This window comes from Nuphar pumila, chromosome 4 (genome assembly GCF_984573655.1).
Source record: "Nuphar pumila chromosome 4, dmNupPumi1.hap1.1, whole genome shotgun sequence".
Lineage (NCBI taxonomy): Eukaryota > Viridiplantae > Streptophyta > Magnoliopsida > Nymphaeales > Nymphaeaceae > Nuphar > Nuphar pumila.
Window position 1 is genome coordinate 143,474,893 of NC_143252.1, and position 27,297 is coordinate 143,502,189.

Here is a 27,297-nt window from a genome sequence, read left to right on the forward strand (position 1 = left end):
AACATAAACATGAAGTGACCAAAGTTTTAAAAAAAAATTATAATCTTGTGTGTACTCAATATGATCACAAGATTAAACGTCTGAGATCTGATAATGGAGGAGAGTATATTAATGAAGTTCTTGGTGATTTCATGTCTAAGCAAAATATAATGCCTCAAACTACTTGTGCCGAAACTCTACAACAAAACGGGGTTGCCGAGAAGAAAAACCTTCAACCGATGGAACTCAAGTGTGACAACATGGCTGCAATATACATTGGAGCAAATCCAGTTTTTCATGAGAGAACCAAACATATAGAAGTTGACTGTCATTTTGTTAGAGAGAAGATTCAAGCTAAAGAAGTATTTGTGTCATATGTTAGCAGTAAATAGCAGTTAACATACTTTTTTACTAAATCCCTAAGCCGTGAAAATCATTTCAAACTAAGTTCCAACTTGGGCTTGATGGATATCTGCACACCAACTTGAGGAAGAAATTGTTGCACGCACGTCCTTACCTTTTTCAATGTTATCGTTATTAGAGTTAAGAGGATCCTTCAGCAAATCGCTACGCTATTTGCAGTGTCCTTCAGCAAATCGCTATGTGATTTGCAGTGTTCTTCAGCAAATCGCTACATGGTTTTGAGGTGTCCGTCGACAAATGTTGTTAGGGTAATGATTTAGTTTCCAAAAATGTGGAGCCATCATAGGCAACTGCATCATGCAAGATTATTGTGTCGTGTGTTGTTTTCTGTTTTCTCTAGATGAAGATATCGTCTATCTTAGGCAATTGCTATTGTTGTTGTTGCTTGTTTTCTATATATCGTGTAACCAACAGTGAGTAAATATAATCTGAGACATAGCAACTATTTTTTCTCGTAAATGTGGGCTGAACAGCCGAACCACGTTAACTTGTGCTCTTCATATGTGTAGTTACATTCTCTAACACCATCTGGGGGACAGACCTGCCAGTTGTGGGAACCAAGGCCTGATGGAGGGCAATCAGGTGCTTAATGCACAAATTGTGTGCAATGTGATTGCACCCGACCCAGACTCATTAGTGAGAGTAATTGATTAATTGCAACGCCTTCTAAAAAACAAATGGTCAAGGGAATGCTGTCAGTATGGGTATCCTATCGGCCCAAAAATAATAAAAAATTATTATGTGTCAATAGTAACATGACACATGTTAAAACTATTAAAATAATTTTACAAATGTACTTTTTGTGTTTTTTACATTTATTAAAAAATAACTGATTCAGGCTCACAGTGTATCAAATTTCTCCGATGTACCGGCCGATACACACACTGATGCTGATAACATAGGAAGGTACCACAGTATGAAACACTTCCAAAGTCTCTCTTCTCTCTTTGTGGTTCATGTGATAACTTTGAGTAGCGTGAACTCTAAAGAAAATAAAGGAGTTGTTTTCATTCACATTCACGTGTGAATTATTTCATCCATATGTTTCTTCCTGCCAAAATTATATATAGTAGATGAGCCATGTGAAGCGTATCCGGGACCATCTTCTGTGGGTCATGTGGTTGGTGAATCCATTTTTGTATAAATTTTTTTTTTATGACAACGAACCCTCGCCAAGAACTGGGCCACTTAATGGACTCGCAGCGAGGCAAACCCCGAGTGGAGCCCATAACCACCCTGCCTTACGTGGCCCACCTTCGAAAACCATTTTGCATAATTTACAATTGGGTCACACCTTAGATCTGCTGTATGTAGTGATTACTTTAATTGCAACATGATCATTACGACCTTTAACCCAGAAAACAATGGTTTCATCATGTTAGATCAAATGATCCGCAGATGGATCCACTATACCAACAAAGGCCAGCCCCAAAAAAGGATTGTTTGTATTCTATGACATATGATGTCGCTGTGCATCATATGGCTGTCCTAGCTGTCCAACCGAATGCATCTTTTCTTGAATCTATAACCCGAAGAAACTGCACTCGGCACGAAGATCTGGTCGCACTGGCTCAACCTATCATACTTACGGTCATCATGCCAGCAGCATAAAACTCCAAGTCTAGGACCCCTGCCCCCGGAACCTATGCTGCGTGTTGATTTGCATAGAGGGGGCAACACTCACGAGAATCGGGCCTTGATAGACTGTCTAGCAGCCAAGGCCCCACTCAACTACGCCAACCCCCCTTGGGCCAACCGAATGCATCTGGATGGCTAGGATCATATGTATGAACAGGTGAGAATGTGGACAGCCAGGATGTATTCGGTTGGATGGGTAGGATCTGACATACTGTACTTCTGCACATTGGGCAGAAAAATGAATGGAGCAGAGCTCATGGTTTGGCTCGGTTTGACTCATCTTGAACTCGTTCCTGATTGAATCATGTAAATGGCGACCTTAACCATAAGCTGCTCACTAAGCATATACATGACAGGTAAGAGACTAATTCTCCACCCGGACGATCACTTGAAACTGTTATTTTTATGTAATGAATACAAGTTCACCTTTTCCTCTCTTAAAAAAAGAAAGAAAAAAGAAAGAAAGAGAGGTTAGATTCTCAAATCCCTGACCTATAAAAAAGAGAGTGTAAGTTTTCATACAGAAGCCAGCTGGGTCATGTGGTAAACCAGCCGAGCCCAAACACATGGTGTTCAGTTGGTTGGGCTTATTATCGAGTCCTATGTCAACATTTTCCTAAGTACCCCAGACAAACTTCATCTTAGATTGGATCTTTTTGGGATCAATCTTAGGTCTGGTCCTAATTGTGACTCAATGTCCATCTCTCTCTCTCATAGTTGTGTTCAGCAGGATTGATTTACTAGAAATCAACATTTGGATCGTACAATTTGGATGAAAAAATGGTATTTAGAGCCTAAAAAATTATGAAAATTGTAGGTTGTTGATTTTTGAAACTTTATAAAAACCTATCCATGCATCAGAATCAAATGTTCCAAGAAGTGATTATTATAAAAACAAACATACAAATCACATCTGTAGTGTCAGAATTTCAAAAAAAACACTAGAAATTTTACGAAAATCATGTTTTATATTTAGTAGGTTTTGTATTTCGTAGGTTTCCATTTCTCATATATATATAAAAGAGACCAATCAATACGACAAAAAGTTGAATCAAAGTGGCTTGTGCCTGCGACTCGGTATATATATATATATATATATATATATATATATAGAGAGAGAGAGAGAGAGAGAGAGAGAGAGATGCAAAAGATATGTCGTATGTGCAAGTTGAAGTCTGATAAGGGCAAGATGCAGATATAAAGTTATAGCTCGACATGATCCTTATATACCTTTATAAATTGACGAAAACTTTCATGTTTGTTTTTTTGAGAAATGCAAGTAGAAGTCCAAGATCCGGCCAACTTGGCAAATAAAATAATTATGAATAATTGAACGGCGGTCCTTTTTTTGGTTTCATTCCTAAGGAAATATCTTTGTACTCTGATTGCCTTTGTAGCCACCTTACAAATGTGGTGCGTGTTTTCAACATCATGAATTACGACGTTTTCATTGGATTCTAAATGCAGCAATTGAAGAGAGAGTTGCCTTTATGCCTTTAACTAGTGTGCTTCGTAAGGGCTTGGGTGTCGGGGACCCTACCCCGAGACTACCCGCTTCGACGGGGAACTTCATCATCAAAAGGCAGAGTTGTTCATTCAAGACTAAACACAGCAAGTTGTTGGTTGTCCTTTTTTTTTTCCTATGCCAATGAAATCCAGTCACTGACTGCACCTTGGTTGGCTTCTAGTTGGTAAAACCCTTGAGGTTCTGTTTTTTACTTTGCTAAGTCTGATTCTCTCCAACTGGTCGAGCAGTAGGTGCAATGATTTACTTCATGGGCCAGTCTCTGGCTCAAAGTCTAGAATGGCTACCTGTGCTTAGGCCTGAGAAACAAGATGAACCAGCTTGGCTTGTATAGAGCTCATTCAAACTCAAATGTAAAATAAGCTCGGCTGGCCAAACATGAACAATAGGTGTTTGCCTCAGCTCGGTCAGTGCAAGCTCGTTAAGTAGTAATAAATATATTTTATGTCACATAATGTAGTGTAAAATAAATAGCTGAATTGAAGTGTTTGGCTTGCAAGCAATAGGTTTAGAGTTTGAATATTTTTTTATTTTTTTATTAAAAGCAAGCTGAGAGAGTTTGAATATTATTGCTTCCAGCTTTAAAACAATTTTTTTTTTCTGAACGATTCATTGAACTTGCCTCAATAGGTTGAAAGGTCAAATCGAATGACTTCCAACTTTGAACTAAATGAACCAAGTACAGCTCATCTCAACTTGCTACAAAACGAGCCTTGCTTGAAATGCCTCAGTTAAGTTTATTAAGCTAGCTTACCAACCCTTACTGCACCAGGAAAAAGGATAAAAGAAGCATCTGACTCTTTCATGCATGCCCTACCTGACTCACAGGAAACTGTCACAAAGACACGGGTATATAAGAGAAGCATCTGAGTCTTTCAACTGTCACAAAGAACAAAATACGCATCATTCCTGTGCAATTTTCTATTAAAAATAGTATACCAAAGAACATGGCAAGTTGAAGAATCCCAGTGAACGAAGACAGGAAAAGACAGTTGAACCTTTAATCATTGAGATTAACGGTATCAACGGGTTGGGTTGGGTTCGGATTCAGGTAGAACCAGGTTTAATCAGGTCCATTATCATAGAAACCATACCCGGACCCCATAAGAACTACATGAATCCGACCTAGACCATACTTGGTAAAATAATATTTTTTATCCATTTTATATATAAAAATTGAGTTTCTTAATCGAAACTCAGGTCCGGCCCGGTCTGGTATAAAATTTCACAAACTATACCCGGATCCATGTATTATTCGGATCTTCGAGTCTGAACCCGAGTCTTAATCGGGACTTCTTATTTATCACCATACCCAGACCTTATAGGGTTTGGTCCCGGTCTTGTTTGGGTAAACCCGACCAGTTGACACCCATAATTGGGATTGAATGAGATAGCTGGATGGTTAAATCATAAACTGTGGGCTCTCTCGGGTTCCAATTTATGGAGGGTTGTTCCTCAGCTTGCCTATCACAAAAAAAGAAAAGAAAAAAGAAGGAATGTTTTATCGTCTAGGCAGTGATGTGGACTGAACTTTAGTGTTGTCAGTCAATTGGGTTCTAAAGTGTTGATGGTTCATGAATGACATTAAAAGCATTGAAGAACACTACATTGACACAACTTGCTGGTTTGTTTATGGATAGAATAAATGATGCCAGCATTATTCATCGTTCCATAAAAAAGAAAGAGTAATTTATAAAAGCTGTTCAACTTAACAGCTATTTGCAAAAGGCGCCTAATATTGCAGTAATAGAAGACTATTTTTTTATATTTTACTGATGAAGACTTATATGGCACTAGCTTTTGGGCATACTTCATTTTTTTCTTAACAGTTTTGCCCTTTTGTTGCCTGAAAAATTAGATGTCCTGTTTAAGTTGTCCCTAATAAAATTAGGCGCCACGCAAGTTGCCCTATGAAAAAAAATCAAGTGCCATGCAAGTTCTCGCCTAAAGAATCAGACACCATAATTTCTATCAAGACATTTGATTTTTCAGACGACAAAAAAAAGTAAATTGGCCATGTTTGTAATATTTCCTAATTCGCGACCAGTGGTGGTTTTGTGCCAAAAATGAGTACCATCAATGTCATTGCTCGTATAATTTATGTTTCAAAGACATGCTTGGTCTTAAAATTATTTAGTCATCTTTGTTTATTCAAACCAAGTGATTAAAATGCCCTTATTGTTGATTTGTTAACCATAAATCATTTTACTACGTAACATGAGTTATCCTACAATAGGACAAAATTACCAGTATACACATTTGGAAAATATTTTAAATGCATTTAGATAAAGCAGGAGGTCGAGTGTAATAACCCAAACTTTGAGTGGTTTTTTATGAATAGTCAGTAAGTTAGGTGGATTTTGTTAAATTACTCAAAAAAAAGGGCAAAAATCTTAGCTCAAGTTAGAAGGTACAAAGGTGAGTTTCTAAAATGTCATGACCCAAAAAGAAATTTCTCCCGAGGATACAAGCAAATAATCTGATCAATGGTTAAATTTTTCATATGATCTTCATCATGGTGAGCCGAGTTAAATAAGGTGAGCACGAGCTGGCTCATTAACAAATATTTATTGAAATAATATAAATTGGACTATAGACCTACTAACCCAAGCTCAAACTGACCCTTTTATTTATTTATTTTTTTATGTAAAAGGAAAAATCGAAAACCGGGTCACTTAACGGGCCCACCTCCTTGAAAGGTAAAACTTTGGGTTGAAGACACAGCTACCCATCCTCATGAAACAGCAGCCCCCATATGCCAGCGGGATTCAATCATGGGCCTTCAGCTTGACACAAGACCCTGCTGACCACATGGGTTAACTGACCTTTTTACAAAATAAATACTTTGTCTTGAAGCTGTATGCAATAGGTTTTGAATTTTAAACTTATTGCTCCCAAACCAAGCACTTCAAACATCTATGTTCTATGATATAAATGTGTAAAAAATATTTTTACTGATTAATGAGAGTACACATATTACATATATTTTTACTTTATTTTGCAAAACTATATATATATACATAAAATATATGTAAAAAACATATAAAATATAATTTTACTGGTTTTGTGCTTTCTATGTGGGTATGTGTGGCGGCACACGTATGGGTCGAAGCTGGATTACATGTGAGAGTGGCATGCATCCCGCAAGAGAACCCCCCTCACCTTGATACATCAACTTACCTTCTTGTCATGTCCACTTACATCTATTCTTGGAAAGATACACGAAAATGGCCTATCATGTGTCCTTTTAACCGTGCCCTTCTGACCCAGGGCGCTGTCATTAATTCATCTCATCATGTAGACACAATTAGTCTTAAAAACCTACCAACGGGGGCTCGATAGCGGATCCTGTAAAACACTGGGTGAGATTAGCAATCTCACCCAATCTTTACAGCCACAAAACCCTACCGCTCCGTGGGTCCCACTTGAAATGAGCTACAGTACAGTGGGGGTGGGTTTTGTGGTTGTAAACGCTGGGTGAGATTGATCAGCTCTCCAGCGGCTCCATTTTTTTTGGCACGAACAGTTAGTATACGTCACCATGTGTTGGGACATTGCAAGTTCGATTGCCAATGGTATATGGTTGTATAACTGGTAGGGCTCAGTCCAACCCTAGCTTTCTCTATCAAAAAAAAAATAGTCTTAAAAACGTTCTTTTATTTTTGCTCTTGCACATTCTCACAGCTCAGCATTTTTCACAAATGGCTTCTGATAACAAGAATGTTAAGTTCCGTTGTCTCAAAGAAAGCTATAGCCATGCACAGACAGGAAGAAAGGGGCAGTGGTAACGTCCAGGAACCAAAGGGAACTCAGCCCAAGCTTTTCTGATGGAGCACAAGTGGAGGTCGTCTTTTATACCACAGATTAAATCCTTGAATTCTCTGGGGTTTCAGTTCAGTATTATTCTACAAAAATTAGCTCAACGTCTTTCCAGTGAAAAAGAATCACAAAGAATCAGGTACAGAGCCAGATAGAGCTGATCGTTTTATAGGCTTGTACAGAACAAAACTCAAAACTGAACACCACACAGAATGATCCACCAGACAGTGTAATGAAAAATTAACTAAACTGGGCTGCACGTCTGTACATAATACAACATACACAGATACGAACAAATGCAAAACCACAAGACGACATTACCAAACTTGATTATTTTGCTGATTTCGAGTGTTTAATAAGCCAGTCGATAACAACGTCTATGTTGATGGAATCCTTGCAAGAAATCATGTAGCAGCATACCTCCCTGTGTTTGACCGACTCCAAGGCCCTGTTGCAGATGACGATCATTAGGGAGGAAACATTAGTCACGATAAAAAAAAAAAGAATAAGAATGAAGATTAAAAGAGGAGTGCAGAAACAAAGGAGAAATAAGCAATAATGGTCGGAGCAGCACATGGAATCAGGAGGAAGGTTGAATAGCTAAGTGCTGAAGACATAACTGAAGTGTGAGTAATTACATGGAATGTTAAACTGCAAGTAACCAGATATTACTTGAAATGCCCTGTAATTGTTTGATACATTTGACTAAGCAAAACAAAAGCAGAAAACAATCACATATGGACAGCTCATACGTTACAACAGAAATAACACATAAAATGCATACAGAGAAAGCAAATTATAAACTCACATTTGATCCACTAATGCCTGCTTTGACAGAGCTTCAGACTTGTCAATCTTATTACCAAGAACAAGCAATGGGATCCCATTCAGAGATGGCTTTGTCAGCAGGTCATGCAGCTCGCTTTTAGATATCGGAATGCTGTCTCTATCAGCAGCATCAACAACATATCTGCAGTGTGCACAAAGAAACCATAAATTAGCTGACTGATGGAGACAACAAAGGACAGACCAGACAAATGTGCCAACGATATAGAAATTAACTGAAATTATTTCCACAAGCTGAAACTAACATATTTACTCAAGGTTTGGACTCAAAAGGTATGAGGAATAATGAAAAGATAAGAAAGAAAAAATGCAAACATGTAATTAACTTCAAAAGTTGAAGCAAATTGGAGTAAAGGTTGACACCAAACAGCGACCTATGCTTAAATTCCTTTAAATGTTTCGTGTAACAAAACAAGATTCACATTAAATCCAACATTGAATCGATTAAACTGATTCTCTTTTAAAAAAAGCGCTTAACAATGAATTAGCGGGTCAAACCACCCTGAATGATATTCACAGGAACATTTACAGTTCCATTTTACCTCATGTTTGAATAGATTAACCTGTTTAAAATATTGAACTAAGATGCATTTGGTGTTACCAGGGTAGTGGATTTAAAAACACAAATTTGAAGCTGACTAAGTTGACCTGAACAAATCTGGCTTCCATAAAAATAATACTTTCAACTTGACCCACCCAAGTTGATATATGCAACAACATTTTGCAGAGCAAAGTGAATACATAAAATACTAAAATTGTCATGCATGTATAGGTGCATGTATTCCTGTGCACTGACTTCAAAGTAATGGGGTGGCTCCTCCCAGAGAAAGAGGGCCTTAAACATGATGAAAGATATTGGTGAGGATTTAACCATTATACAGCTATTATGTAAAGGGGGGGGGGGGGGGGTGCGCGCTGCTAAAACATGTCTAGCACCAACATGTCTTAGATAGGAGTGCAGATGAAGTAAAATAAGAGCATAAAGCCTAGATGAATTGCATAACCAATTAGCTAGTAAAATTTTACTGATCCAAAGTGTATCATAATCTACTAGCAGATAAGAATGGGTGACAAAGAGTCCTGATAAGACTACAATGATGATACATATAGAAACTTAAGTCAAGCACGATGATCAAAGATCTTCTCACTGTTGATTAATACATATCGGGAATCTAAAAATCAAAGGTTCATATAGCATCTAAATTTTACAATAAAAAAATCAGGTTTTCCCATTGAAATGGTTTGATCCCAGGCATGTTTTCTAGTAAACAAGCAATGATAAACACATCTGCAGATTCAGATTGAGCAAAAAACCACCTGTAACATTGAAAACCAAACTGTCCATCCCACATTGACACCATAAGGTGTTAGGAGTGAAAAACTACTACTACTACAAGAACAACACACACGCACACACACACTTAACCCTTTTTTTCCATTGTTGATTGAAAAGCTTGATCAATCCTGCTGTTAACCACCTCTGGAACAATATATTCTTTTCCTTGATATATCTAACATGAGCTTACCATTCTTATTTTATAAGAATCCCTCCGGCCATCATGTGTGCATCACCTGCTAACCTGGTCTTGCATGGGAAAAATTATTTCATCAGGTCCCCTACCAGATGATACAATCTTTCAATCGATTGCACACCACTCCTATTAGCATGACATAGTTCATGTTTCATGATATCATTCTAGTCCTCATGCAACCATACAGTGAACAATGCCACAAATCCCATAACTATCAATTGACTAATCCACTCACTGACAATTAATACTAGCATGGTCGGATATTTTTCCTAGGGCTAGAAGAATTTATTCGGCTTCCTTACATCTTCACTTAAAATGGACTTTGGATATATGTGTGTGTGTGTGTGTGAGAGAGAGAGAGAGAGTACAAGATTGAAGAGACCCCACGACAGTAACGCTCCCACATGGTGCGAAATCTCCGTTGACCTCCAAGATCCCACAGCTTAATGGTCACATTACCCTTTGTAACCTTCCGCATGTTAAAGCCTACCTGGTAATCAGACAGCACAAAATTTTAACCTATGCACAAATATCTTCCGATCCTAAAATACCGATGATTTCACAAGGAATTTCTAAAACCATAAAATCATAAGAATATCTGGGTGTTCTTAAAGCAACATATATACCATGACATTTTGTATATCTTCACGACATTATCATGAGATTATGTCAATAGTGGGAACTTAGAAAAAATTGGCAATTTAAGAATCTAACCAGATATCCACTTTCTTGAATAATCTGGAAAACAACATTATGACATATAAGGACTGAAAGGATTGAAATAACATGGTTAGAGAAGTGCTGCTTACTGTGGGGATCATGTCTTCGCTGTAGCCTCCAGTCTGAATGGCATAGAGAAGAACTATGTCAAGAAAAGAAGTAGCTACCAAAGAGGCTAAATGAATCATAATTAGTTACTCACAGCAATGGCATTAACAAGTGATGTTTTCCCAGCATTCTGCAAGCCTATTAACGAGAGCTCCATTTCTTGTTTGAAGAACAAACTGCAACATATCCATCATGACCGACAACATTTTCAAAAGAAAATTAACATGTATATACCACAACTGAATCCCACTCAGTATAAACTATATTAAAGCATATTTGGTGGTAAATCATCTGAAAAAAAGCTCAATAATTATAAGAAAATCCAAGATATTTCACATAATGAAAACACAAGCCAGAAATAAATATTAAGGAATCCATCCATCTACATGGAACAAGGATGTTGCTTATAGGAGATAGGACAAACCTAGTGAAATAGAGTAACAGAAATACTGAGGTTCAAACCCATTAGGTAGAATTGGCTCAGCATGGCAAAGCTATACGGTTAACATTAACAAGGCAGGTAACAGAAGATTTGTGCAAATACAATAATGCCAACAGTTAGAACAAAACTGCCAGGCAAAGCAAATGGGAGACTTTTGACAGGATAGATAAAGCATGGACAGCTAGTTTTATTGCAAAAGGACAACCAATAGTTTGAACAAGCTGACGAAGTATGGCACAGTGATGAACCCAAAGTTAAGACAATCGTGTCACAATGCAATGTACACCTTTTTCAAACCAACTTTGCCTTCGATGGCTAATTGGCTATGGGGCAGGTTCTTTTTATGTTACGTAATTGCAATGATCTTTTGTGGAAAGACAAGCCACCTGATTGGTTACCTGTAATGGGTGATCAAATGTAAAGTTTTATTTTTACTTTTTAATAGAAATCAGGGGTAACCCCCAGCGTCCTTCCTTCAAAAAAAAATATGAATACTAAATTCGGTCTTTGCAAGAGCAACAAAATAACTATGCCAAAAGAACCTAACATGGGTGATATATGAAGATCTAAAGTCTGCTATCATTAATTTAACAGAAACACAAAATGAGACTCTATAGTAGATCTTCTTCAAAAAGCTCATCTTAACTTCTTCAAAAGGAGGAAAAAAAACTCTATAGCAGATATTCATCTCACTTTAAGCAAAAGTGAAATCATGGTTGCCAAAAGATTCTACTAATCTTTAGAAGCTTGCTTCCAGGGAAGCTGCTTTGAAAGCAGGAAACTAAGCACTTCCAAAACTCAATTCTTTTTATGGGAAGCATACTTCAACAACCGTCCAAACTATCATCTTATTATAAGAATATGTACACCATCAAGACTCCTTCTATGTAATTCACAAGCTATGTCACATGGGTGCGGGTGCGGGGGTGCGGCACTTTCAAAAACCTTGGGTGCGGGGGTGCGGCAAATATATATATATATATATATATATATATATATATATATATATATATATATATATATATAGAGAGAGAGAGAGAGAGAGAGAGAGAGAGGGGATCCGGGGTCCCCCCCGGCGCGGGTGCGGCAAAATTTTTTTTTTTTTAAATTCCACAAACCATTTCATAGGGCAATTTTTTTTTAAAAAAAATCCAAAAAATGGACCAAAATGACCCTAGGTGCGTTGACCGCACCCAGGTCGAGTTGACCGCATCGGGTGCCGCACCCGCATCGCGTCACGTCGATGCGGCACCTGTCTGGCTGAATCCCTGTGACATAGTTCACAAGTATGTTAAGCAAGCCTTCACCTATTATTTGTTGCTTACTAGCTATTATAATATTAATAACTGATGATTTGGTTCCCATATGTCCAAACAGATTTTGTTTTATATTCGATATACTCAATCCCACCACCAGTCGAAGGCCTTGGATTTATGATAAACTAATTTTAGGTCTGATAAGTATTATTTTAACATATACTTTATATTTTTAAAAATATATAATTTAGTTGATAAATTTAAATGAATTAGTAGTATTATATAGTATAACACAAGGTTGTAAGTATTGTATCGTTACCCGTATCGGTCGGGCCTGAAGTAACATTGTATCATATTGTATCGTAAATTTTTAATAAATTTTTTTAAAAATTCCAAAAAAATAGAAAAATCACATCACATAAAACAATGATGAATCGCACAAAATACAACCATAAATTCGCATATGAAGGCAACTACATAATTTAAATTAATAACAAACCATGCAACTGATAACTGACAATGTAAATAAAAGAAAACTACATAATTTAAATTTTAAACACAATTAAAGCCTTACATTTAACCAATAAGAGTTCATGATAACTAAAAACATTACATTTAACCAACATCTTACATGCCAATCTTCATCTCTAAAGTTCTAAACTCTAAAGATACTAAAACTAAACTATCTTCTATAGCCTATTTGTCAAACTTTAGGATAGTATTTTCTTAGTTTTGCGTCCAACTGTTGCTCAATAATCTTTTTATGTTGGGCCATTTTTTTGGCAAGTGGGTCATCATCATCATCTTCAGAATCTGGAACAATGGTCAGAAGTCTTTCATCGTTGCATTTTTGCAAAATTCTTCTTCAAATTTCTTATATTTCAGCAATAACATCAGTACAAAAAGTTGCAGTAATAAATGAAGAATCTCATGGACGTATATTTTGATCTTGACATGCAATATGTTGCTTAAATCTATGTAGCTCACCTCTAATAATAGAACCACAAAACAAACATCTTAACTTCAATGGTAACCCTAATCGTGGTACATTATCAATGCTTCTGCAGTATTGTCATGCAGGATCATCTCTAATATGACATGAACGTGAAGACAACATTGAAAGATCTAAAATAAAACAAAACTAATTAAAAAGCTCAATAAAAAGCAAAAAATAAGAAGCAAAAAACACACATTTTCCCAAAAACACTCAATAAGAAGCAAAGAATAGAGATTTTGTACCTTAACCCACTTTCTTGAGTGAAAAAATGATGGAAATGCACTCTTGATAAAATCGCAAAAGCCCTCTCTCATGCGCACGAATCGGCCCCCAAATCGATCTAACGAAACTTAAGGTGCGTGGGTTTCCTTCTAACGGACTCTAGACATATGGAGAACTCAACCCTCAAGAAGCCTTTTAAACCCAAAATGAAAAAAAGTTAACTTTCGGCCTTTTTTAAGTACGTCGACACTGTGTGGTACGATACATACAATATGCATAGTACGATTCAGTACGATATGGGTGTATCATATGATACACCCGATACGGATACGAGTGTGTATCGTATCGCAAAACACAAAATTAACAATATGCATCGTATTGTATCATACAATGTGATACAATACGTACAAGCATGGTATAACATCTATGACTCATATTTATGCAATCTAAAAAACTTCTCAATTCACTTACTAAATGTTTTCTATTCTCTTCTCCTTTCCCACTTCACATGCATTTTATAAACCCTTTATTTCTTGCTTCTATTGCCAATGTTGCTTCTCGATTTTGCTTTCAACTTTCACAACCTTGGCATAACTATGTTTTGTCAATAAAACATTTCAAATTTTGAATGAATTTCAGCCAAAATCCTCTAGAGGAAGCACAAACAGAAACAAAGAACAAGTAGCATCATGAAAGTTTTCTACAATATTAGATTTCATAGAGCACAATCATGCATTTACAGGATACATCGTAAGGTGCCCTCTAATATTTGTAAAAATCTTGACTCAAGTGATTGTCATGGAAACTGGAGAAAACAAGAGGGCATGCATCTGTAGCAAATCTTGAAAAAGACAGTGCACGAATATTGCAGCGGCCTAGATACAAATGAAAGTTGGAGGAAACTAGAAGTATCGTAATCACATCTATCACCTGCTACAAAAGGGACTAAAACAACATCTTTTCACTTGAAAATGCAAAATGGAGGTGGCTACCAAGTACCAAGCCAAAAAATGTATTGTACCCAAGGAAGTAGGAGAGAAATATGACTATCAACCCTGTCCTTGGTACTTTATATGAAAATCCTTTTTTTAGACAGCACCGTGGTCATAGCAAGAAATGATTAAACAAGAAGATCCGACCACGCAGCCAACCATTCTTGTATCATGTCCAGACTTATCTTATCAAGCAGGACAAGTAACTGCATTACGCACTACAAAACATCAAACATGTTCACTTACTTATAATCATTGGGACGACAGAGAAAATGCACATTTTTACCAAACTAACGAACGAATTGCTAAAGTACATTGTGGCACCATATAAGTAGTAATAAAACAAATGCTTCATCCGTTTAGGGATCAAAGACAACTACAAAATGTAACCAGTGAATCGTGATCTATCACATAAATAATCTCGTAATAGAAAGAAAATACATCCGTTTTCTTCTATCGCATCATTAACAGTAGCAATTTGAATATCAGAACCTAATAATCCCAACCGTTCTCTTTCGTAGAGCATCCTTTTCTCGGACGAATCTCCAATAGTTAAGATTCAAACAAAATCAAGACGCATGTAGGAAACAGAATCCCAGGGGGAGAAAGAACTATAACCTTGTGGATCCTAATGGCAGAAGAATTTTATGTGTTATCATCGGCAACAAAGTTTTCCCCAAAAAAATAGATATAAGCAACAAAAATCCACCACCTGAATTCGACATAATGAGTATTTGTTTCCCGGATCATCATCGGCAAGATCATACACATCAAAATTTATATCATACAATCAAACATGTTTCTACCGCACATTCAAACAACACCGATGCCTAAGAGTTCTCGTTTCTGGCAATTTCGTCGAGAACAGAAGAGAAAAAAAACAGGAGTCTAACCAGAAAACTAATAATTCAGGGGAGAATGAAGAAGAAGAAAGGGATCCGGGAGAATCGAGAGAGGGCATTACCTCCGAAGCCAGTTGAGAAACCACTGGAAGACCCCCGCCATCGATGATCGTGGAAAATCCGCTGCTGGATCTCCTTGAGAGAGAAAGATTGAGAGATCAAGAAACCTTAATTGGGCCAAGAACAGGAGATCTGCAAGGAGTTGCAGGAGCCCCAATTCATGGCTCAATTCTCTCTCTCTCTCTCTCTCTCTCTCTCTCTCTCTCTCTCGTGAGAGTGCTGGACGCAGTTTGATGGACCCTTATGGGCACCCCTTAGATTTGCCGGGTTGTGTAACCCGGTTTTGTTTTTTATTGAAAACGGTTCCGTAATTTATTTTTGAATCTTGAAAACAAGTTCTGAATTTTTCGTTGCCACGGCAATAAAGAAAGAATTCTATTCCAAAAATACCCTAGACATTTTTTTTAGTTGCAGCATGTATCCCTAGCTTTTGTGACAATGGCAGCAAAAAAGAATGTGAAGACGTGAGGTTTGGGTCTGCTATTGGATCGTCATAAAGAAAAAAAAGTTTGCACATGAACTGGGTGAGGGCAGGGGTAAAGCTCGCTGCCAGGACGACAACTGTAAACCTTTGACCAGGGGTTGGGGGATGTTAACTTTCGGGTATAAACCGATTCTGACTGGATCGGATTGGGTTAGGAGTTAGTGATTAAGTCCAATTAGCTAATCAGTTTGGACCTATAGGATCCCAGTTTCATTTGAACCTAAGTCTGGTTTAGAAACTTCCTTTCCGCAACCGGGCCCAGATTATGATCAGATATTTTTCAATTTAAAAAAATAACAACAAAAAGGATATGCAATTCTAATCGGACTCAAGCCTGGTTATGCCTAAGGTAGGCTAAGATAAACTCAGACCCAGACCCAGACCCAGACCCGATACTAGCATCTTAAAGTTGGTCTTTTTTTTTTTTGAGAGGGAAAGTAAACTCGATTTTTATTTAATAAAAATAAATACCACCTACTCCTCCTCGGCGGCAGACCACCTTAAAGTTGGTCTTAGTTATGGATCCCACTCCCCCAGGTTTAGTGCAAGTCTGACCCGTTGACAGCCCTAGTTTGGCATTTGACATAATGCCTGCTAGCTCGAACTGAGATGGAACATGATGCCCCCAACAAGCTCAGGTCTGATCTTCTGAGCATTAAAAATGTCAGCAAAAAGTGACAAAGTTACTTAGAGAAATACAAAGAGAGAGATCACTTGGTGGAAAAGTTCAATTCTTGATTTTCAATTTCATACCTTGAACATAAGATAGGCATTAGGAGGGCTTAATAACGACACTCACTTCTAATCAAGAGGCCTTTCATTTTTCAAGGCTTATACTAATTCAAACATAACACCTATTATATCAGTGTCTAGCTCTGCTCTGTCCAACCGTGAATTGGATCGGGTCCCAAATGTGATGCCTTATACCAAATGTTGTACTTACTCGATGATGCCATAAATGCTATTATAGCACCTTAGGGGCGGGTCTCATTGCAGGATATAACTTGAATCTGGATACGGAGAAAATAGGTCCTTATCGATTGCCTGGATCACAAAACTTTGATTTGGGTAATCCACAACTCAAACCGGGTCTTAGACATTTGAGTCTATAATAATGTTTGAATCCATCCAAATATCTTGATATAATGGATTTGGATCTGAATACACCATACTTAGATCTATTTGGGTCAATGAGGTCTTCAACACTGGAATCCATTTTGCTTGACTAGGGTATTGCATTGTATCAGAACGATGGGATCAGCCAAAACGCAATTCATATATGACTATCATAAAATCTGACATTTATATATATTTTGATTTGTATTTTAGTCATATTTGGATTTTACTCATTCGTAGACTCGGAATTGGATGCACAACTTGATACCAAGTCCAGATCCAATTATTTACATGATCCAAATTTGTCTATCAAATCTGACTAAACATATTTGGATTTGGCTTGATATCCAACCTGAATCCAAACTCGTTTGCATCCCTAATTAAAGCTCTAAACAATGTTCACAAACAAAGGCTTGAAGTATGTGATATTTTGTAAATACCACATTTTTATTTAAAAATGATAATGCTGTGATAAGTTAAACGTTTAAAACAGTTGATAAAATATCGCTTTTCCTTTCATATTTTTTGAAAAAAATACGAAATTTGCCACCATGCTTGTGGGGTATTGATAACGAAACCTAGGTCAGATACAAGTTAGATTGTCCTCACTCACACCTTGCACCGGATCATAAATCTGCCAAGATCCGATCCACATCCGCAATTTCCCATGCCTGATCTAGCCAGTGTAAATTAAGAACGTGTTTGATAAGCAGGACCCGGCCCTGCCCAAGCACTGTCCTGCGTTTAATACGATAGGCTAGCTGCGTTGAGAATAGGACGCATACATCTGCATAGGACGAGCTAGTTGCCCCCCAGGGTTGCGACTGGCAAGTCCAGGACAAACGCCACGCGGTCGAACCAAGTGGTGTTTGTCCTGCAATGCAACGACGCCCTAAAAAACAAGGATAAAATTGGGCTTGGATGTGGGTTATATATTAGAGATCTTGATTTGAGCTAGGGCAATTAGCCTAATTAATAAATTGAGCTAAATCATATGCTTTTAATGTTCTTAATTTATTGCCCACGAGGGTCTGAGTTTTTGGTTAGGGGCGACAATGGTTTGTCACCGGACATGGAATCGTAAAGGTTCGCAACCTAGGGTGTTGTCCCTTGCCCCTTGGTTAGGGATGGCAGTAGACTGGAGGAAATGGGGCCCCGCCCTGCCTAGTCCCATTTGGACCAGGGATGGAGGACATGAAACGGGAACGAAGGCAGAGATGGAGCTTAAAATCAAAACCCGTGTGGAGGCGGGGATGGACTTACGCTTCTCCCGCCCCGCCCCATCTCTGATCCTTATTTAGGGATGGCAATGGACCAAGGGGAAATGAGCCCTTACCCCGCGCATCACCCGGTTTAGACCGGGGATAGAGAACATGAAATGGGGATGGAGGTTAAAATCAAAACCCGTGCAAGGATGGAGGGCAGAACTTTGAGATGGGATGGGGGTGGAGACCTTGTCCCCCTACCCCGGTCCACTGCTATCCCTACCCTTGGTCGAAGCTATGTGTACCGTTGGGTGAATCTCAAGGGTTTTACTAACTGGAAGCCTACTAAGATTGGTGATTTTGAGCAAAAAGTTTCCTTAGCTAAGAAATAAAATAAAAAGATCAAGCTTAAATGAGTTGCCATGTGCAATATCAAAAGACCAATCACATGGAAACCGCATTCAAGTGTTATGTTATGAAGCCCATGTAACTACTTCCCTATATAAGTATGAAATAGAAACCTACAAAATACAAAACCTATTAAATGAAACGTGATATTATATATATAACATTTTGGTAATGATGCCATTATCTACAAACTTTTTTTGTTGTTGTTTTTCATAAAACTAACTTACGTTTTGCTTAGTGGGAAGTGGTTCTTGAATCATGTTTTTATAAGGTTGATCTACATGTTTTGTTCATTATTTTTCTTCTGAGTTGATTCATTACTCTTTTCTTCCCTGTTCTATATATATCGTTTGCTGTCTTTTTTGTACAATTTCTGATTAATAAAAGGTTTGGCCTTAGGTAATCACAACCCTCTCCCCTATATCTTATTCATTAAAAAAACCTCTGAGTCCAGTGGGATTGACTCCGCCACAAAAAAAAAAAAAAACCATGAGCTTTTTGCCCTTAATAAGTCTTTTTATCGACGAGGAAATTAGAAAAGAAAGGCTAGGGCTGTCAATGGGTTGGGTAAGTATCAGGTATCCAACCGTACCTGAACCTGATTTTTTTGGGTATGAGCATAAAAAGTGTCGAGCTGAATAATATTGGAGTTGACCGAATCTGACCTGACCAATATGCGGTTTATGATTTTTGCAGGGTATCTCACCAAATCCGAACTTTTTGTTGCATATCCAACTTGACCCAACTGTTTTTTTTTATTAAAAGTAAACTTTTGAAATTATATGGATCCGAGCTTAGGATTTTATTTTCATGACCGGGCAAAACCCGACAGCTTGTTATTTGGTCAGATTTGGGTACATGGGTTGGGTACTCGACCCATTGACAACCCTACTCAAAGTACAGTGATTTGGTAATGCTTATGTTTAGGGCTGTTTGATTGTCCAAGATGCCATTAGAGTAAGCTACCAGAGAGAGGGATTGACCCAGGCTTGACCTGTTGTGGTGTTGGATCAGGGCACTCCCGCCTAGGTCAAAATTGACCCATGTGCGTCATGGGCCTGACCTACATTAGGTCTGATTGGGACACGACCAGACCCAATATTTAGGCATGATAGAATAGGCCGGACAGGCCTGAAGCCGGTTAAATGACCTCTTTCTCAACTGATGCATTGAAACATTGATATGTAAAGCAAATGGCGGTCATCAGAAACTAAAGACATAGTATAGGCCTCAGGGGTAGGGATCGTACCCTCCAAGTTTTACATTGCTGGTATGATGACTGTAGGTATGGCAGGCTGAGCCCGAGCGATCAGGTCTTTGTGCTGGATGCGATTTGGTGTAACATTTTTTAATGCATTTTTAAAAGGATATTTTGATGAAAAGAATGTATGAAAGTTGGTCACCAAATTTTAAAAAGCTAAATCTCACAACTAGTGAGAATCAGGATCGAACTCGAGGAATGGGTTGATAAAACTTCGTATTTCACTCAAAACGAATTTATTTATTGCCTTAAAAAAAATTAAACTAATTAAAAATAATTACAAAATGAGAATTAAAGGATTATTACAAACCCCAAATAATGCTAAAATTGAAATTAATTACAAATCTTAAATGTGGTAAAAAAGGCCATAATTAACTAGGAATTGAAAATGCTAAAAAAACTAAAAATGAAGATTCTTTGCATTTGCTTCTTCACTTCAATTTTAAATCCGCTTCATTTCAATCATGTGGAATCAGCAAATAGTGTCACCTCCTACAAAAATACATGAAATGCAAAATATACAATAATTTAGATTTCTACCTAAAATTATAATTCTGCCACTAGCTATTACAGAATTTTCTATCAGAACAAGTTTATGACTCAGTTTCTCTATTCATCAGAGTTAAGGAAAATGCTACAAAAGATAGCTTTCAGGTCACTTCTGCAGAAGTTTGGATGCATCCGCAGGCCACCTATGCCTTTGAAGATTTAAACTCTTGGTCATTGGCCATCTCCTTAGAAGCAAACTCAGTCAGTCATTCAGAGTATCATAAAATACATAGCATAATAGACCCCCGGATTGATCTCGACTGTTTTTACGTTTCATGCCTTTTGCGTACCCATAACAGCCAGCTAATAATTAAAACAAAATACAACTTACATTATTATGAGATGTGTGTACTGTGACGTGAATTACTTGTTTGCTTTGTAGTTCAACGTACTACTTGTTAAACTATGCACGTCTGTTGTGGCGCTGCTCTAGTTGGTGAAACTGCTTACATAGTTTTTTGCTAGTAATAACTAGTTGCTCGTACTAGTTAAATGCTTATGATAACAACATTATGCTAGTTGCAATATATTAGCATGTGACTTGCTTTACTACTTGGTTGAACTACGTGGTGCTTGTTGTGATGTAGCACTTATTGGTTTGCATCTCTTATGACGAATGTGATTGCTTACATCTGGTAATCTACTAACTATTTACAACTAAGACTAATGTAGTTGCTTGTCTTATAAGCTGCCTACATCTTGTGATTAATATATAATTGTTGTCGTGTGATTTCTTATCGCGTGTAACTTATAAACTGGTTGTTGTGCAATGACTTGTATCTTGTGATTAATGTAGTTACTTGCTAGTGGATTGAAGAATTTAGTGGTAATTACATGCATTGTGAGCTATGTTTATTCAGTTACTCTGCTTACTATGATTGACTGCTTGGTGGAGTTAGTTACTCCCTACCTGTAAAATTAGTCGGATTGCTACAATTGCTTTGCTTGTTTAATACTTTATCTGTTACTACTTGCTTTATTTGAGTGTTGCTTGCAATACTTAATAGCATGTATGGATAGCTCTGCTAGATTTGCTTCTCCTATTTAGTTTAGTAATTATCTTGCTTATTGCAGTCTTTGTTCTTTTTTGTCTTTTGCACCCCTACTAGTTTTTCATGAAACTGACCCATTTCATGGGCAGGTGGTGAACAAGATGATGCAGCTTGTGATGACACGATAACGTGATAAGATCAAGATGAGACTCTTTTCCTGACGTTTCGCTCTTGAGGATATTTTGGTAAATTTGGTAATAAGAGTTTCTTTGAAAGTCTCTTTTTGATTAAACTGTATTATAAAATCTTTTTTATTTGTTTCAATAAATAAAATGAGTTGCAAATTTGTTGTACAATTCCTAACTATTGAAACTGCATTTTGAAACCATTTACTTTCAATGGTTGTACGGAATTTAAAAATGAAAGTTTGTGTTGTAATGCACCCAAGGTCCATTGACTTGTTATTTCAAAAACCCTGCTTTTTGATGAATTATTATCTGATAAATGAATGATTTAGGGCACCAGGTGTAGAACACCCCTCGAGCTTACGTATTTGAATCCAAGAAGCCTCATATGATAATTGCACAGAGAGTTTTGGCATTCTAGCTGCCCTATTCACTTGAGTACAAACACTTCAACCCATGTCTGGGCCCAATGATTAGAAATTCAATCACATTAGTGCAAGCACTTCAACTTGTGTATGAACCTTGCTTTTAAATGCACTACAGCTAGAAGTGTCAAAATACTATTTGTATGCTCTTTCTTTTTTTTCTTTGTTAACATTTGCTTATTTTTGAAAAATTCAACACATCTATATTTATGTAAATCATAATAGATTTTCACAGTTATAAACAAATATTTTCTTTAAATGCTATATAAGTAACATTTTCATCTAAATTAATTTTTGGAAAAAAAATTTACATGGGGCTTAAAATTCATTTCAAAATGTCAAAGATATGCAAAAACCATCACATATTGCTAAATTTTTGCTTTAAAAATGCTCAGTTTTTATGAGTTTTTCAAAAAATTTATTCATGGACAAAAATTTTTAGGTAGATCATACATTCCCCCATGCTTGAATGTCACTGTCCTCAGTGACACTCCCCCATGCTTGAATGAAACTATATGAATGCATGAATGCACATAAAGACATAGGAAAGCAAAAGAAGGAAAAGATACAACCGAAAAAAATGCTAGAACTCTTTTTATATGGTGCCTTGTGATGTGAAACGCAGACTGTCTTAGTCCTGTAACTCATTACACTATGCATGATCTATCATTCACGTTCATGACAAAAAAAGTAAAAGAACTAAAGCAATAAAACAATAAAACAACAATACTACTAACTTACAACACTAGTGTGGGCTACCTCCCACTAAGCGTTAAGTTTTACGTCTTCGTCTAGATGGATCTCTGGTTTTTCTTCATCGTCCATGAGATCAATGGACGGATGGTCATGCTCAATCTGAAGGTTTCAGATATATTGTTTCATCTTTTGCTCTTTCAACCACATTATCCTCAACTGGTCCCAGACTCACCCTATGGTAGCTCTTTTTCTGATTTTCAATATTATCATCATCCACACCTAATTGTAATTCAGTGTAAAGTGTGTGTGAATGTGTTGTAGGGCAACAAATTGAGCATTTAAATATGCCCTTATCCAATTGTGGATCAAAATGCTTAACAGAGAAGCATTCATCATTTCTTGAATTTCTCATGACAGTATCAAAGATGTTTATTCTGACTTTTTTATTGCTAAAGGAAAGATTCATGTCCCCTGTTCTACAATTTATACATGCATTGATAGTAACCAAGAATAGTCTGCCTAGAATGATAGGGGTTTGATGGGTGATGTTGGTGCCTTCCATATCTAGAACAAAGAAATCTATAGGAAAATAAAAATCCTTGACCTTTACTAAAATATCTTTCAAGATTCTACGAGGAAGCTTGGTGGACCTATCAGCCAACTGAAGAATGGTCGTAGTGGGTTTTAAATCCTTAATCTCAAACATGTCATATAGGAAGCCTGGCAAAATATTCACACTAGCTCCAAGATCGAGCAAAGCACGCTCGATATTTTTGTTCCCAATAACACATGAGATGATCAGTGCCCTAGGATCTTTAAGTTTATGTGGTGCTTGGTCCAAAAGCACTGAGCTCACCTGTTCAGTCAGAAAAAATTTCTTCGGCAAAGATCTAGATTTTCTTTTCTACATACAAAATTCTTTAAGGAACTTTGCATATGTTGGCACTTGTTGGATGACATCAAGCAAGGGAAGATTTATATGAACATGCTTGAAAATGTCAATGATTTCTTGTATTTTGGCACCCTACTTGTTAAAAACACTTGGTTTATTTAAGGCTTCAGAAAATGGGGATTTAGGAATGTATGAAGGAGAAGGCTTAGGTCGTGGGCCTTAGCCACTTTCTTTGGGCCTAGAAGAAGAAGTTGATTGTTCTATGGGTGGGTCTTTGTATTCTTCAGTCGCCTTCTGAGGTGGGTGAAATTCCTTCCCACTCCAAAGGATCATGACAATGTTGGCCTGCTCTTGATGAGTCTCTGCCATGTGCAAGTCATTATGCATTGGTTCTTTACCTCTTGGGTTACTCACAGGTTGACTTGGCAGTCTCCCTCCGCTGTGCTTACTCAAGGCCTCAGTCAACTGACCCATTTGAGTTTCTAATTTTGTTATTGACTGTGTATGTGAACAAAGGTTGACCTTTATGTCAGAAAAGGTCTCGAGGAGCTTCTCCTCAAAAGATTGACTTGCTATAGGTTCCTGGGGAGAAGGTAGGCTCAACTGAGGAGGTTGTATGAAAATGAATTTTTGATAACTTTGATGAAAGTTAGCTGGTCTGACCTGTGGGTGGGACTTGTGGATTTGTCCATGAGAAGTTGGGGTGGTTTCGCCAACCTTAGTTATAAGTGGGTGCATATGGGTCATGTGTAGGGCTGGCGAAACCTTGGGCAACATTCATCTTTTCCTGAACAAATTTATGATAGAGTGGTGATGCAGGACAATCAGAAACATAGTGTGCAGGGCTAAAACATAGCTTGCATACTTGACTCACTTGATTCAATGAAGTTGGGTTAACTAATAATTGATCTATTCTTTTAGTCAACTGGTTCACTTTTATATGAAGGTTTTGGTTGGACTCAACTTCATAAATCCATCCTTTTTTCGGACCACTAGGATCAGAAGTGGTCCTATCAAATCTTAAAGATAAAGCATGGTGCATAGAATTATCACTTAATGTTTCAAATAGGGACCAAGCTTCGTCTTCATTTTTTAGCATGAATGTGCCCCTTTTTTCGGACCACTAGGATCAGAAGTGGTCCTATCAAATCTTAAAGATAAAGCATGGTGCATAGAATTATCACTTAATGTTTCAAATAGGGACCAAGCTTCGTCTTCATTTTTTAGCATGAATGTGCCCCCGCAAGCAACATCCACCATTTGACGGTTCTTTTCAGTAAGACCATCATAAAAATATTACACTAATTATCATTTTGGAACTTGGTGGTGGGGACACTTCTTAAGTAGGTCTTTCAACCTATTTCAGGTTTCGTGAAATTTTTCTCCCTCTATTTGAATAAAACTGGTTATTACTTTTCGAATCTGGTTTGTTTTACCTATGCAAAATACTTTTTCAGAAATTATTTTTGCATTTATTCCCAACTGGTAATTCTAACCATGTTTAAAGATTTAAGCCAGTGTTTAGCTTTATCTTTTAGAGAGAATGGAAAAAGTGTTAACCTCATAGCGTCATCTCTAAAATTGTGCATCTGCACAGTAGAACAGATCTCCAGAAATTCATTGAGGTGACGATATGGGTCCTCATTACTAAGGCCATAGAACAAACGTAGCATCTGTATCACACTGACCTTAATCTCAAATTGGTTTACTCCCACATTCGGTCTCGTGATGCAGGTTGCAAGGGTATAGACATTATGAATAACATATTCCTAAAGTGGACGGGTAAGTCTTTAATCTTCCTTCATGGGGATAGATCGATTGGATTTCCTGACTAAAGACTCGGGGTCCTCAAATGGAAATACAAGCTCTGGATCTTTTGACCTACACCCTCGCATACACCTAACGCGAAACTGGTGTAAGCAACCATCCTAGATTTAGATTTTCTACCTAATTAAGGTGCACTCGTGATCAAACCACGCAAACCACGAAGCAACAGTTATTTTGAAAAGTAAATAAAGCACGTAAATAATCAAACAAACAACACGCACTTGCAATTATGCAATTGATTTTCAAAATGTAAACTAAGTACAAGGTACCAATCAAACACAAGTCGTCACCTATGATAGGTTTTTCCTATTTGGGTGAGCCGTGCAAGAAAGTAAACTCGGCACTATGGCTTTGCAAGCAACGTGGATCTAATCCTAATTTGCAAAAAATAAACTATCAATCTTAATTCAAGTGCAAGAATTTAAACTAACAATCCTAATTATTTCTCAAAAATCAAATCTAACAATCCTGATTAAGGGTAAACAAACAATTAGGTAATAAATGAATATTTGTTTTTCAATTGCCATTCCTCAGCAACGACAAAAAAAAATTGGTGTAACCTTTTTTAATGCATTTTTAAAAAGATATTTTGATGAAAAGAATTTATGAAAGTTGATCACCAAATTTTAAAAATTCAACTCTCACAAGTAGTGAGAACCGGGATCGAACTCGAGGAACGGGTTGATAAAACTTTGTATTCCACTCAAAGCAAATTTATTTATTACCTTAAAAAGAAAAATTAAACTAATTAAAAGTAATTAAAAAAAAGAATTAAAGAATTATTACGGACCCCAAATAATGCTGAAATTGAAATTAATTACAAAGCTTAAATGTAACAAAAAAGGCCCTAATTAACTAAGAATTAAAAATGCTAAAAAAATTAAAAATAGACCTTCTTCGCCTTTGTTTCTTCACTTCAACTTTAAATCCACTTCATTTCAATCATGTGGAATAACCAAATGATACCACCTCTTGCAAAAATAATACAAAAATACATGAAATGCAAAATATACACTAATTTGGACTTCTACCTGAAATTACAATTTTGCCACTAGCTATTACAAAAATTTCTGTCAAAACAAGTTTTTGTAATTTGACAGAATCAGATAAAAATTGGATCCCAATCCTTCTCAAATTTTTTAGATATGTTCTCAAAACATGAATGAAAAGATTTCAATTTACAGAATTGAAAAATTCAAAGTAGAACTTGATTTATTAACAAATGAACAACAACTTCAAAACTCTAGAAATTGCTCTCAAAATTTCTGACAGCTTCCAAATTTTAACAAATTTACTTTAGAAAAATAGATTAAAAATAAATGAAAATTTCACAACAGAAATTAGATTCATTCATAAATTCAATCCATTTTATAGATTCAGATTTGAATTCCGAAAACTCCAGATATAACAATAACAAAAACAAGAAAAAATGTAGGAAATAAAAGTTGCAGAAAATAGAGATGCCAGAATATATGGCTAGAAAAAGCTCAGAACGGCAGTCAATCGGACTTCGATCGTGCTGAATTTTTGCAGAGAGCAATTAGACTCAAGCACCAATCAGATCCAATTTACGGATTGTAATTTGAATTCTGAAATCTTCAAATATACTAAAAACAAAAACCTACAGAAAATCAGAAAAAACAAAATTCCAGAATTTCACACTTTGATCTATTGCATTAGATCAAAGGATGAATACTTAGAAATTCATGAAAATGAGATCTAATCATTTAACTAATCTAATTATAAACTAGAAACAAAAATACAAGAATTAAAATGCTAGAATTAAGATCTAACTG

The 27,297-nt window shown here is 36.8% G+C and overlaps 1 protein-coding gene across 1 annotated transcript; it reads right to left on the reverse strand.

Moving 5' to 3' along the window:
- Window positions 1-7,524: 7,524 nt before the first annotated feature.
- LOC149841443 (ADP-ribosylation factor-like protein 8c) lies at window positions 7,525-15,682 on the reverse strand. The gene is made up of 6 exons (XM_090004803.1): window positions 15,464-15,682; window positions 10,685-10,766; window positions 10,572-10,604; window positions 10,131-10,252; window positions 8,193-8,354; window positions 7,525-7,832 (listed from the first exon to the last, which is right to left on the reverse strand). The coding sequence occupies exons 1-6, from the start codon at window positions 15,502-15,504 to the stop codon at window positions 7,715-7,717; spliced, it is 558 nt and encodes a 185-aa protein (XP_089860929.1). The 5' UTR covers window positions 15,505-15,682; the 3' UTR covers window positions 7,525-7,714.
- Window positions 15,683-27,297: the final 11,615 nt, after the last annotated feature.

Coding starts and splice junctions, on each gene's coding strand:
- LOC149841443 (XM_090004803.1), bottom strand. CDS start 15,504: ATGGCGGGGGTCTTCCAGTGGTTTCTCAACTGGCTTCGGAG. Junction 10,605..10,684: donor CACTTGTTAATGCCATTGCT/GTGAGTAACTAA, acceptor TATGCCATTCAG/ACTGGAGGCTACAGCGAAGA. Junction 10,253..10,571: donor GCGAAGACATGATCCCCACA/GTAAGCAGCACT, acceptor TCTGATTACCAG/GTAGGCTTTAACATGCGGAA.